Source organism: Molossus molossus, unplaced genomic scaffold, assembly GCF_014108415.1.
Source record: "Molossus molossus isolate mMolMol1 unplaced genomic scaffold, mMolMol1.p scaffold_m16_p_8, whole genome shotgun sequence".
Classification (NCBI taxonomy): Eukaryota; Metazoa; Chordata; class Mammalia; order Chiroptera; family Molossidae; genus Molossus; species Molossus molossus.
The window spans coordinates 23,536,136-23,549,874 of record NW_023425402.1 but is presented as its reverse complement, the minus strand read 5'-3'; the positions used below and the strand labels follow the sequence as shown (position 1 = coordinate 23,549,874).

At 41.6% G+C, this 13,739-nt stretch overlaps 1 protein-coding gene across 1 annotated transcript in view; it reads left to right on the top strand.

Moving 5' to 3' along the window:
• The window catches only part of ELOVL5 (ELOVL fatty acid elongase 5), an 81,466-nt gene that overhangs the window by 47,676 nt on the left and 20,051 nt on the right, over positions 1-13,739 (top strand). The window contains exons 2-3 of the mRNA XM_036248429.1: positions 2,558-2,624; positions 5,673-5,860. Coding sequence (XP_036104322.1) covers positions 2,567-2,624; positions 5,673-5,860 — 246 coding nt within the window. The 5' untranslated portion in view covers positions 2,558-2,566. The remainder of the gene's footprint in view (positions 1-2,557; positions 2,625-5,672; positions 5,861-13,739) is intronic.

Below are 13,739 nucleotides of genomic sequence, written 5' to 3'. Positions count from 1 at the left end.
CACAGGCGGACACTCTAACCGCTGAGCCAAACCGGCCAGGGCTGTATTTGCTTTTGACTGAGGTGCAGGGGACCCTGTTCCCTCTGTATACATGGCCGACCACCCATCACAGACGAAGTTAAACCATGTCAGTGATTTAAAATATGTTTTTATTGGTTTTTTAGAGAGAGGAAGGGAGAGAGATGTAGAAACATCAATAAGAGAGAGAAACATCCCCTACTGGGGATTGAGCCTGAAACCCTGGCATGTGCCCAGACCTGCAGTTGAATCAGGTGACCTTTCAGTTCACAGGACAATGCTAAGGCCACCGAGCCACGCCGGCTGGGCTGTGTCAGTGATTTAGATTGCACAAAAGCATGATGGTTGTCTTCCAAAATGTGTATCTTCTAGATGATTTTCAATAGATTATGAAAACATAGATAAGGTTATTTTTTTTTTAACTGCAGGATTTCTAACAGCCTTTAATAAATACAACATTGTTTACTTAAGGACGGAATTTTATAAGAGGAATTCTGTTGAGGAAATGTGCAGTTAGACAGATACTTCTTAAGACAGTCTAGAATGTTTCCCCTGAAGAGGTCGGTCTGAGGGAGGGGACTGGCTCAGGATAAGAAGGGTCTTAGAATACAGTGTGTTAAAAAGCTGTTTAGTTTTTGAAGTTCAGAAGTGACCTAGTGGCCTGGCTTGTAACCATTGAGGGAAAAAGGTGGTATACCTAATTGTTGGTACTTGGATGAATGGTAGCTTCTTGGTTTCCAGCCATGGGTTGAGACAGTGAGTCTCTGCTGGGGCTGGACAGATGTCAGGACCAGAACCCTGGGAGCTACTGCTGTCACTGCCCTTGATGGGTTCACATATCTCTTATCTCATAGCTGGCTAGATAGAGCCCATTAGGTAATTTCATGAATTAGCCAAAGAATACATATGCTTCAATGTGGCAAGCCAAGCAAGAGATGTAGCAATAAATGATTAGCAGCTTGGCTAACAAAACTGATGTTTGTCTTTGCTCTTGGAAGGTAAAATATTTGTGGTTATTTCTGTAAGAGTAATGACAGGGAAATTTGAAAATGTATGCCTCCAAACGTTAATATAGAAAATCTCGTCAATATCTATATGAAAAGATGCCTAGCTACCCTATAAAGTCAAATCTGAAATTGGGGGAAAATGTAGGGATTTATGATGTCTTGGAATTAGATCCATAACTATTGATATGATACTATCCTCAAGATGTTTTTTTTTAATCCTCACCAGAGGATATTTTTGCATTTATCTTCAGATAGAGCAGGAAGGAGAGAGGGAGGAAGAGAGAGAGAAAACCATTGACGTGAGAGAGACACATCAATTAGTTGCCACCTATAGAACCCCAACTGGGGCCAGGGACAAACTGCAGCTGAGGTCCATGCCCTTAGCGGGAATCGAACCCAGGGCTCCCCGGTCCGCGGGCCGACAGTCCAACCGCTGAGCCAAACCGGCCAGGGCCTCAAGATGTTTTTTTTAAGTGAAAACAAGCAAGTAATATACAGCAGGTCCTCAAATAACATCTTTTTTTTATAATGTTGATAAGAAGCAGTAAGAACTTCGCTCTTGTTTTTATCAATGAGCCTATGGTAAAATTGTTTTCATTTATACATCATGTTGACACAGCTTGAAGTAAGGACTTACTATATACACTTCTCGTATAACAGTATTTTTCTAAGTTTCTTTTTTACTGTGATCCCCCTCCCCCTCAGTAAGAATATATTTTACATCACAACTAAATACATCATATTTATATGCTACAGTAACATTAAAGATTTATGAAACAATATTTATTCTCATTTTGATTATTATGATCAGTTTATTGTTTTTAATACTAAGTTAACTTGATCATCTACTAATATATGATCTACGTCTACAACCCACAATTGTAAAAACACCCATTTGGCATGACCTCTTTTGTGCTCAAAAGAGAAAAATCTTGGGAAGTATACCCAATAAATCTCACCATTGGGTTCCTTCTGACAGCAGGGCTCTAGGGATTGTGGTTGAGGGGAAGTGATGAGATTGTTTTACCCACCTCTCTTCATTTGTAATATTTGAATTTTTTACTGTGGGCATGAACGAAGTATTAAACATAATAAAAACAACAAGCACAGCAGCCATCTTTTCACTGTGACACTCCTTTCTTTTCTACAGCTCTTCCTGTCTTTGTTGTCTTAGCTCCAGCTTCAGTTCTGCCGGGTGGGATCTTCTCCCGTCTGCCACCTTTCAGCCCAGTTCCACTCTTCTCCCCAGAGATTGAGCTTCGCTGAGAGGGTTCTTAGAGAACTGAGGGAAGTTTACACTGGCACTTATAAAGTGAATTCACGGATTGTGTCTCTCATTTTGGTTTTCAGATTAGAACTAGCACATAAGTTACTTTTGTGAGTTGAAAAAATATATATTTGAGCACGAGGAATTTAACCTTGTCCGTAGCATATTCTCTGAAAAGAATTTGTTCTTGTTCTTTATGAAAAAAAATACTGCATAAAGCATTTTGAGTAGAGATTAATCAGTGTCTTTTTTTTTTTCTTAATAGGTTTTAAAAATGGAAAATTTTGATGCATCACTTAGTACCTATTTCAAGGCATTGCTAGGCCCCCGAGGTAAGGTGGTTTTCGGTTTTGCTTACTTTTTCCTCCTCGCTCCCCTCCCCCTATATAACCACTTGTAAATATTGCATGATGAGAGTCTAGAAAGCATTAGCATTTCTTATGATAAGACTAATGCTTTGTCCTGGGTAACAAGGGGCTTGGAGAAGTCCTCGGATGGTTATTGAAATGGTGCCGTGTCCCTGGCTGTGGAGCAGAACCAAAGCCACTGTGAGCCCCAGCTTGTGTCAGCAGGAGACCAGGCTATGCTGGGAAGCTGGCAGCCTGCCGGTGCCAAGCCCTCACCATTATCGCCTGCACGTTATCCTGGATTCTTGTGGGTCTCCAGCCGCAACTGGCTTCCCAAACGCACTGCTGCCCTGCCAGTCTAAAATGGTCCCTGCGACCATTTTTAGGGCTTTTTTACATCCTTTCATGTTGTGGCACATCAACAAGTAAATGTATACGCGTACACTCACTTTTTATACTTCTCTTAATGTTGTATTATCTTCGAGGGAGTAAATCAGCTCCATGTTGCCTTCCTTTAGTGTCATCTAAGATGTCTTGTAATGTCTTATCTGTAAAGAAGGAACTTTGTAGGTTCACAGAAATAATTCACAGAAAAACTGTCATTTTAAAAAAGATCTTTTAAAAGATTCTGTTTCACTCATGATTTTTAAAATAGAAAAGAAAGCAACAAAAGACACTCTATTCTTATGGCACAGATGAGTCATACGTGTGATGCCATTTGTGACAATAGTGAAGATGTGGAGACAGAGTCTGAGTTGGCGTAACCTCTCTGGAGGGTGGTTGTGTCTGCTGTTGAAATCAAAATGCACATGCCCTTTGACTCAGCTGTTCGACTCCTAGGAATTTACCCTACAACTAATCTTGATCGGTTACGCAGAGATGTGTCCCAGGATGACCCTTACAGCATTGCTTGTCAGAGCTGGAAATCACCTAGATGGCCATCAGTAGGGGGCTGGTTAAATAGATGTATGGACAGCCAATGGCAAAGAACAAGTTAGGTCCATCTGTATATGCTTGTGTTGGGATGATGCCCCACTTCATCTTTACAGGACCCAAAAACCAATTTTAAATGGCTGCAACTCAAATAATATGTACCAGCTTGCATTACAAGATTGGGCGATTCTTGCGTTATTTCAGGGGCTGTGTGCTGTTAAGCAAGGATCCCTGTTCTTGTCATTTTCTACTTTGCATCCTCAGTACAGCAGCAGCTCTGTCCCCAGAACAGGTCTCCCACCTGTCGTGGTGGCAGGATGGCTGCCACAGGGGAGGAGGGAGAAATCGCACGTGCTCTGATTTAAGAACAAGGAAGTTCTTCCCCAGAGCCCTTCACCAGCTGTCACCTCAGAGCTCAGTGGCTGTATTTGCTTCACACGCCCATGTCCGAACCAGTCACCAGAGAGTGGGTTAGGATTGACCACGATTAGTTGGCTCCCCGAGTGTTTCCCGCCAGGACCAGGGCTGGGACCAGCTGCCCAGGAAGTACTAGGCATTGTGGAAGGAGGTGGGATACTTGCTAATATGGAAAGACGAAAATCTGTTATAAAACTTAAAAAGCAAGGTGCAAGCAGCTTTAAGTAAAAGGAAACGGAAGATTTTTACGTATGCATTTGTTGTGTTTGTTGATACATAACGTACATGCAAACATCTGATGTTAGTTGCTAAGTGGGAACTTGTTTTCTCAGAATTGACGGCTGAAAAAAAAAGGTGTTAGGAATCCCCTTGTTAAGGTCACTGGGGCCAATCACTTCCCTGAAGAACTTTTGAGAACCATCAGTTTAGCAGAACAGTCAGTAATACCCTCTACCACCTTAGCACAACTAGTGGGAGAGGGTGGAGGCCACCTTTCTCTGAAGCCAAGGAATAAAGACAGGAAACACTGGGAGAATTAATGTGTCTGCAAGAAAGCAGACTGCCAGTAGGTTCTCCCAGTAGACATAGGCTGTCCTGTGAGGTCAACAGAAAAAGCATTGGCGAGAATAGCAAGATGGTCCAGCCAGGAGGGCAAAGAAAGGTCAAAGGCTGTCCCCATAGCTGCTGTGTTTCAGAAGATGCAGGAAGTGAAACCTGCATGTGCCTCTGAGCTCCAGAGTGGGGGCCTTGGAGAAGCCACAGGTTTGGGGTGGGGGGGGGCTGCCAGAGCAGGATGCAGAGGGGAACATGCTACAGAGGTGGCTTCCAGGGAGTCAGCCAGAAGAGGAAGTTGAATTTTGCAGTGGACAGATAACACCTAGGGGATCTGGCTGCCAGAAAGTTGACTCCCATTTAAGGAGATGGTTGTCACACTGCTGCCGGCAGCTACTTAGAACTCATTTTCCTTTCCTCCTCATGCCTGCTGAGGAAAAGGGATGGGTGCAAGGGAGTTCTCGCCTGTACCCGTAGCTCCCTTCAAACCATGCAGATCTTCTCCCTCAAGCGTCTACTCTTCACATGGTTCCTTAGTACCCTAAATAGTCACTTACTGATCATTGCTGCTTCACCCTCACTTAAAAAATGTCACTGTGCCCTGTGCTGTTGACCAGTGCGTGTGCTCACAGCAGATGCTGCCCGTCTAATCAGTGACTGTTGTTAAGCTGGCTAAATGGTACGTTTTCTCTGTGTCTGCCCATGCTGGGAGGACTTGCTGACACTTGGCTGAGATGGAGGACTCGGAGTTCAATGACTGCTGTTTCTAGGGTTTCATTATCCCATGCATCATTTAACAGATCTGGTGGATAAATCCAGTTAATGGAAAGTTTAGCTTTCTCCTTCACTTTTTAAAGATTTGTTGGAAAGGATTTTTAAAATGATTATTTTACTTAGCAAAAAACATAATATGCACATTGTTCAGAATATGTATAAAGGAGCTTCACCTTGTGTGATAAAGATCGAAAACTCGTGCTTCCTCTTGTTGCTTGGTTGGTGTTAGGAACGTCAGTGTTTGGAAACTATTATAAAATTGTGGTTAGAGAAAAATATTTTTAATACTTAAAAAATGTTGTGATATTTATATCTACCTTATTAATCACTAAACATTGCTCCTTTATTATTTTCCAGATACCAGAGTAAAAGGATGGTTTCTTCTGGACAATTATATACCTACTTTTATCTGTTCCATCATATACTTACTAATTGTATGGCTGGGACCAAAATACATGAAGAACAGGCAGCCGTTCGCTTGCCGAGGAATTTTAGTGGTGTACAACCTTGGGCTCACGTTGCTGTCTCTCTATATGTTCTGTGAGGTAGGTCTGAGGTTAGCAAGGGCTTCCTCTCCCTTAACTGGGCTCCTGTCGCTGTCCTGAATTGTGTTCCTAGAGGAAGAAAGGGGTGGTGGGGAGAGGACTGGGAGAGCAAGTCCAGCAATGCGCTGTGTGTATGTTTTGAAATGGATTTTTCAAAATGCCAGCGTTGTTTGCACAAATATACCTTCTGGAATAGGTAAAACAGAAGCCTTTGCTATTGGTTCTCATGTTTCGTATTCTATTTAGAATTAAATATTTCAGAAATGCTCTTATGCAGGGAAAATGTAGAGTGGAAAAGGAACAAAATGTAGAAAACAGATCTGTGAGCATTTGATTATTAGGCATTTAATAAATGGTGCTTGTTTGGGGCTAGGGAGGAAGGAAGTGGGAGGTACTAGTGTTTGGTTATGTTCGTGGTAAGTCAGCCTCTCTATCCTGATCTGTAACTAAACAGCTTTGAGATTTGACATGTTATTTTTTTAAAGCTAAGAAGAGTGGATATGAGATCTGTGTTTAAGGCTTGAATGGTCTGTGTATGTTCAGACCTAATTATTTCTTCTATATAACTGGAATGTTGAATACCACATTTGATTATCTCAAGGGCAAATATAGTTTAAATAAAAATGAAAGCCCTGGCCCCTTTGGCTCAGCAGTTAGAGTGTTGGCCCGCGGACCAGAGAGGCCCGGGTTCGGTTCCCGCTAAGGGCATGTACCTTGGTTGCAGTTTGTCCCCGGCCCCAGTTGGGGTCGTGTGGATGGCCACCACTTGATGTATCTCTCTCACATCAATGTTTCTCTCTCTCTCTTCCACCCTCTCTCCCTCCCACTCTATCTGAAGATAAATGCAAAAATGTCCTCGGGTGAGGATTAAAAAAAAAAAGAAAGAAAGACAAACCAGAATCAATACTATGTCCTTCCTATTTTGCAAAGTATAGTAATGCAGCCTTTAAAGCTAAGGGGGGGTGGGGGAGGCTGCCCTCCAGTGGTAAGTACAATTTGTGTACGTTTTTAGGGGAAGGACTATACCTTTCAGGCTTCCAACACACATGTCCTTACAACACAAAACTACTGGCATGTCTCCAGGGTGGAGAATTAAGCCATACATAAAACAGACATTTTTAACAGTCCTATTCAGATTTTTTTAACCTTTTATTGTGGCTTTAATTCTCCAAGAAATAGTAAAGAAGATAAAAAGGCGGAGGGAACGAGGAGAGCTCAATCCGAATCTTAAAATTAGTATTCAAAGAAAGAATAAATGTGCAATCAGCTTCCGGCTGTGATGTCTCCCTGTCTGCGCGTGGCTGGCTGTGTCTGAGAGTGGGTTTGGGTGTACAAGCTATTGAAAACCTTGCATTTGACCGGCAGAGGTATTGTAGCTGTGGGGATGCATGTCTCGTTCTCCCACATGTATTTCAAAAGCCATGGTAAAGATTCTGTGACTAGGACGCTAGATGCTACTATCATTATTTTTATGCTTGACACTCTGTCAAATGCTTACAACTCCTTTTTTGCTTTTTTCTGTCCTATTCTAGAGCAAAGGCAGTTTAAATAACTCCAAGATGGATATTGCAGGACTGGAGGCAGGGCCAGTGCCCAGGAGTGACTCCTGCTCTGCGCGCGTCTCTCTGTTCGAGGGACAGAACCGCAGCAAGCTGCCAGGCTTCTCAGAATGATAGATGCTGGAGCTATTTACCTAAGAAAGCTTTTACCGAGTTTATTCTTACACATAGCAACAGTCCGGAGAAAAATATGTAAGATTATTAAGTCTTATAGAACTTAAGCATCTGATGCCTTAAATATTTCTCTAACCCTAGAGGTATAGCACTAACTTCATAATTTAACCTCTTAAATAGATCATTTCTGGGTGAAGAGAGGAGGAAAAGTGCTGTATAAATGGCTTCTTTGTATAAATGAGTGAATGGGGGGTTCCAAAAGCATTGTAACAAGAAGTATAGATTTTCTTCTGACAGCTTCTTGAGAACAATAGAAGGCATTGAGTAGGGCCCGAGCATTGAATGTAGAGATCCAAGAAATATACAGAGGAAGAAAATAACAACTTATAAAGTGTATAGAGAGGTAATAGGTAAGGGGGCAGTAATTTCTTAATTAAATCAAGATTATAAACTCTACCCAGGTCACATGCCTGAGTTTTAAATAAGCCCAGGTACTCCAACTTAAATGATATTCACATTTGGTTTTTGTTTTTTGGACTTTTTTTTTTTCTGTATTCATCAGGAATACTGTTAAAACATATTTGTCAGGTTTTCCATTTCATTTTTGCTACTGGATTTTCTTTTTGTGCTTAGTGTTTGGAGTCTAGAGAATACTCAAGCATGGAGGGCAGCTATAGAGCGGTAGAACAGAAACCATTGGGGCGATCATGGACCCCGCGGGCCCCTTGTTTCAGAGAAATATCCCAAGAGTGAGAGCCATTTATTTGCCTGTGGTCACACAATTGGCATGGTCTTGATAGTCTTTATTTACCATCTTGCTTATCTACATATTTGGGTCTGTGAAGAATTTTAAAAATAAATACATAGTCATTGATATATTTGTTTATTTAATCCTGTGGCATGAGTTCACAACTGCCTTTGCAAGTTCTAGGTTAAGACAGATAAAATTGCTCAGCTGGTGTGGCTCAGTGGTTGATTATCAACACATGCCCAGGTTGTGGACCTGATCCCCAGTGGGGGACATGCAGGAGGTGGCCAGTTGATGTTCTCTCTCATCAGTGTTTCTATCTCTCTCTCTCTCTCCCTCTCCCTCTCTCTCTAAAATCAATAAAGAAAAAATTGTTTTTGAAAAGACAGATAAAATTGTCACTAAAGCAGACAAAGAGAAATCTTGAAAGAAGGGAGATAAAAAGGAGATGGGGTTAATCACAGAAACTTTAAAATTGCTAGGAGAAAGTAAATAAATGACAGTTTTAAAATCAAGTAACTGAATTTAAAATGTAGAAAGAACGTAGACTTGTTCATAGTTTATGCATTTGGTAGGAAGAAAATTAGGAGAGTCGTGGCATTACTTTTAATTATCTCATGAGCTTAGTGTTTATTTCCAGGAAGAAGATCATAGATTCCTGATTAGAAGTACATTTGAACAGGGAGCTGTTTTAGGTTGAAACTGTAAGACTTTATGGCAAGCCTTTTAACTTTTAGTTGTTAAATTAGGTGTTGTCTAAGATCACAGTTAATGGTGATCTTATTTCTTATTCAGAAATAAAATTTGATGTAATAAAAGGGAAACAACTTAGTTTGCATTAGTCAGCTTAGTAAAAGTTCCCTCATAGCAAACATAAAAATCTTGTGTTCCTGTTTACCCCCGGAGATTCAGGGCATATTCATCTGAATAAATGCCCCACTGTTTTTTTAAACTATCTACGTCTTTCGTCTTGTCCTCAAACCCCAGATTGCAAATCCCCACCTACCCATCACAAAATTGAGGCTTTTCCAAATTATGCAACATATACCCAGGCTGGACTCAAGTTTCTCTCAGTCCACCCAGCGAGCTGCCTGAGCTGCTTCTGACTCCTTTGTGTTTGCATATCAAACCTGGGGTTCCTGCCCTGGCCAATTTGGCTCAGCGGTTAGAGCATCGGCCTGCGGTCCGGAGAGACCCGGGTTCGGTTCCCGCTAAGGGCACGTACTTCGGTTGCAGTTTGTCCCCGTCCCTGGTTGGTCGTGCGGGTGGCAGCCACTCGATGTGTCCCTTCACGTCGATGTTTCTCTCTCTCTCTCCCTTCCTCTCTCTCCCTCCCACTCTATCTGTACAAAAAATGGAAAAATATCCTCGGGTGAGGATAAAAAAAAAAGTAAAAAAAAAAAACAAAAAAAACCTGGGGTTCCCCCTTCAGCAGCTGCTCTGTCCCACTATGGAACCATTCTAGTGTATCTGTCCCTTCCTCTTGGCCTCCTGCCTCACCACTCGAAGCAGAGAGGATCTAAGCGCTTGATTTGTTACAGTCCAAGAAGGACCATCTCTGTTCAGCCTGCTCCCGTGCACGGGTTCTGGGCTCATCAGCAGCTGCCAGGGTCAGCACTGCATGTCCACTTGGTTTTGCACCAAGAGAACTGCTGGCTAACCACCCCTTGGGGGAACCACTGGGCTTGCTTCGCCTGTCCATTATGCCCAGCTCTATTAAACTCCCCCCATCCCCTCCAGCACCAGGCTTTGGTCCCTACTCCTTAAAAATTTTTCCTCCCTTTTGACCTAAGCCTACCTCGGTTTGACAGCCTCCATCTCATTCTTGAGGACTCTGCTCAAGGATCAGCTCCTCTGTGAAGCTGTGAGGAGACTTGGCTACACAGCAGTGATCTTTCAGCATCATTTGCATCCCCATTTCCAAGGAACGGGACACGTTCCTTTCCATGAAAGGGCTCTGGTGGCCCTGTCTTCTAGCATCCTGTCGCACAGATCACGGGCTCGCAGGACGCCTGTCCTTACAGTTTTCTCCCGCATTGTCGTCTCCCGTTGTTGGTGTGGTCCACCAGAAGGGTCTTGAGCACTAGGACAGAGAAAAGCAAATGCCAGAGCCACGGTTTCACTTTAACAAATACAAATCACAGGTTTCAAACAAGATTAGTTTCTGAGTATTTGTATGTGTTCATTCCTTTGCAGTTAGAACTGTGTTTTGTGAGTGATATGAGAGAATTCTCTGGCACACACACATTCAGACATTTAAGATGTAACTTTGAGACAATGATTGACAGCTAGCTGGACAGATGGATCTGGATTGGCACAGATCCAAAACTTATTCTTTCTTTCCCTTTGCAGTTTGCATATTACATTGTAATTTTGGAACTGCTTTAAAATATGAAAAATTAAATCACTTAAATGATATCCACACCCAACAAATATTGACAATTTCTTATTGGTTTGAATTTTTTGTCTGTAAAAGAAAACAATACAAAATGTATTTAAAGTACAGCTCCTCAGAGGTAACTTCACAGTTCATATTTTTTTTCTGGATATATCTTTTTGCTTTTACTACATATGTATGTATACATGACAATATAGTATATTTTGAGGTAGTTTTTAAATTTACATAAATGGTTTATACTCTTTTTTAAATAACTTTTCAGTTGACATATTTTGAGATGAATCCATGTTGAATCTTAAGGATTCAATTTATTAGGTCTAACTTCTCTGTGCTATTTTAGTGTTAGGATTTCTTATACCATCTTATCTGGGGTTTTCTGGATGGATATAAAGTTAATCCATTTTCATCTAGCATATTAATTACTTGGAGATAATTTCTATCTTTTTTGTATTCGTATATATTTTCTTTGTCCTTTTTTTCTTGCTTTCTGTTGAATTTTTTATTTTATTTTACTGATTTAAAAGTTATTCTAGTTCTGTTAGTTACCCATATGTTTTTAACATGCATTCTTGACTTAATGAAGTCTAAAGTGATTATTTCTATTTTCCTAAATAATACAAGGACCTTAGAAGATTTTGTCTCTGATTCTTCATCCTCTGTGTCATTGTTAGCAGGTGTTTAGTTCCACTGTTTCCTGAGGCCCCAAACAATCATCATTATCACAGTCCCTGCTACTGATTTTTATTTACTTATTTATTTTTAATTTTTATTTTTTTTAATCCTCACCCGAGGACATTTTGCATTTATCTTCAGATAGAGTGGGAGGGAGAGAGAGAGTAAGAGAGAGAGAGAAACATCGAAGTGAGAGAGACACATCAAGTGGCTGCCACCCACACGACCCCAACCAGGCTGGGGACAAACTGCAACCAAGTTCTATGCCCTTAGTGGGAATTGAACCCGGGACTCTCTGGTCCACCGGCTGATGCTCTAACAGCTGAGCCAGACTGGCCAGGGCCCTGCTACTGATTTTTTTTCTCTCACTGTTGAGCTGTGTGTGAAATTCATTCTTTCCTTTGAGGTTCAGTTTTCTTCTTCTGAAGTAGTTCTTTTCTGTGAAGGAGAAACTCTGTAAGTCTCTGTTTGACATCATTTTATTGGTCTTTATGCTTAAACGGTATTTTAGCAGGGTGTAGAATTCTAAATTAAGAAATTTTTTTCTTCAGCACTTTGAAGATTTATTCCAGAGAATTATGCTGCAGTCTCATTTTTGTTCATTTGTAGGTCATTTTTTCTTTCTTTCCAGGTATTTTTAAATTGCATTTAAAAATAAGAGTGTGCCTAGTCACCCATTTTTATTTACCTCATTCGGGGCTGTGTGCTTGAAATCTGAGGATTTGTGTTTCATTGATTTGGGAAGGTGCTCAGCATTATGTCTTAGGCTGTGACCTTTCTCCTAGAGCTCCCATTAGACACATGTTGGACATTCTCAGACTCACATGTCCTCTCTCTCATATTTTTTTCAGCTTTCTCTCTTCTGCATTCTTCTCACTCATTCCTACTTTCAGTGGTCTAATCTGTTTCATCCATTTCATTCATTTTCACTGTCAGTGATTATCTTTTATTTCTAAAAATTCGCCTCTCAGTCTTTTCTTTCACTCTACAACATGAAACGTCATTTTGTCCTCCATGGCTCAGATCTATGACAGGGATCTCCACACTTAGCCAGTCCCTAGATTGCTTTTAAACATCGTCTTTTCAAAGTTTTCTTTCCGCTATATCCAGGAGGTCACGCCTCTAGGAATAAATATCATCTATGTTAAATTTCTTTGCTTCTTTAAAAACAAAAACAGAACGATCTGTCGGGCGTCCTGTGAAGCATCCCAAACTCTAGTCATCGCTGAGATCATCGCAGGTTACTGTCTTCCCAAACAAAAGAACGATTTTAAAAGGACTTGAGTGTAAGCTAACTTCCTCTTTTCAGAATGATTTTTTTGGGGAAAAGAAACCTCACCTTGTAGTGAGGTGTCAATGATGTTGGCGTGTTCTTGGGGTGATTCACGTAGCGTTTCCGTTCGTGTCAATAGCAGGGCGGTTGGTTCTGCTTTTGTTCAGGTTGCTGCATTGCTAGAACCAGACGCCAGTCTTTTTGAAACTCCTTTTGAAGGTTTCCAATGCTGCATTATTGGAAAGATGAAAGAAACTGAGGAAACTGAGCATCGGACAGGCTGAGTGTTTTGCCTCTGATTTCTAACCTCCGTAATTGTGGGGTGGGTGCTGGTGAAGTATCCCCCCAGCACCTGACAGGCAGTTCCTCCCAGGGCTCGGGCTTTGAATCTCTGTGACAGAACCACAGAGCAGTTGCTTTGGAAACATTATATCCTAAACTGTCTTGTTGTTTTTCTTTCCCTTCAGGCTTTCCTAAAATAGATATGTTATTGTGGGAAAATGACATTTGGAAAAACACTTAAAAGACCTTGCAATTGATCATTGAGTTTTATTTAAAAATTATTTTGTTTGCCAAAATACTTTGGAAAAGATATTTACTGTGCTGCTTGCTTTTTCCCATTTAAGAGGGGTATAGAAAAGTTGAAACATCTGGTGCGATTAATACTTATCAGGCCTGGTCATTGTCTAAGATAATTCTCCCTCTTGGTTCCCTTGCAACTGAAATTCTTTGCTCTGAAAAAAAGCCTCCGAGAGGAGCAGCCCTCGGTGACTTGCCCCTCGGGGACCTGCACTGCCCTGAGGGAATGCTGTGCTGTGGAGCTAATGGAGAGAAGGATGCGGCCCAGTGTTCTTCTCCCCCCACATCCAGCCTGACCCCCCTCAACTGACCCTGCAAACCTGTGCTAACTGGGCCTTTCAGTGGCTGTAACAGGAGCACATCACTCTACAAATCCTCATCGGAAGTAGACTTAGGCCGCAGAGCCAGTCAGTAGTGGGCTGGAGGTCTCTCTTTAAATTATGCAAAGGATGCTCTGTCTGGGGCTTCTGTACACAGGAGGAGCAATACCACTTGAGACCTGGTCATGGGCCTTCAAGTGTTGGAAGCTACGCTGA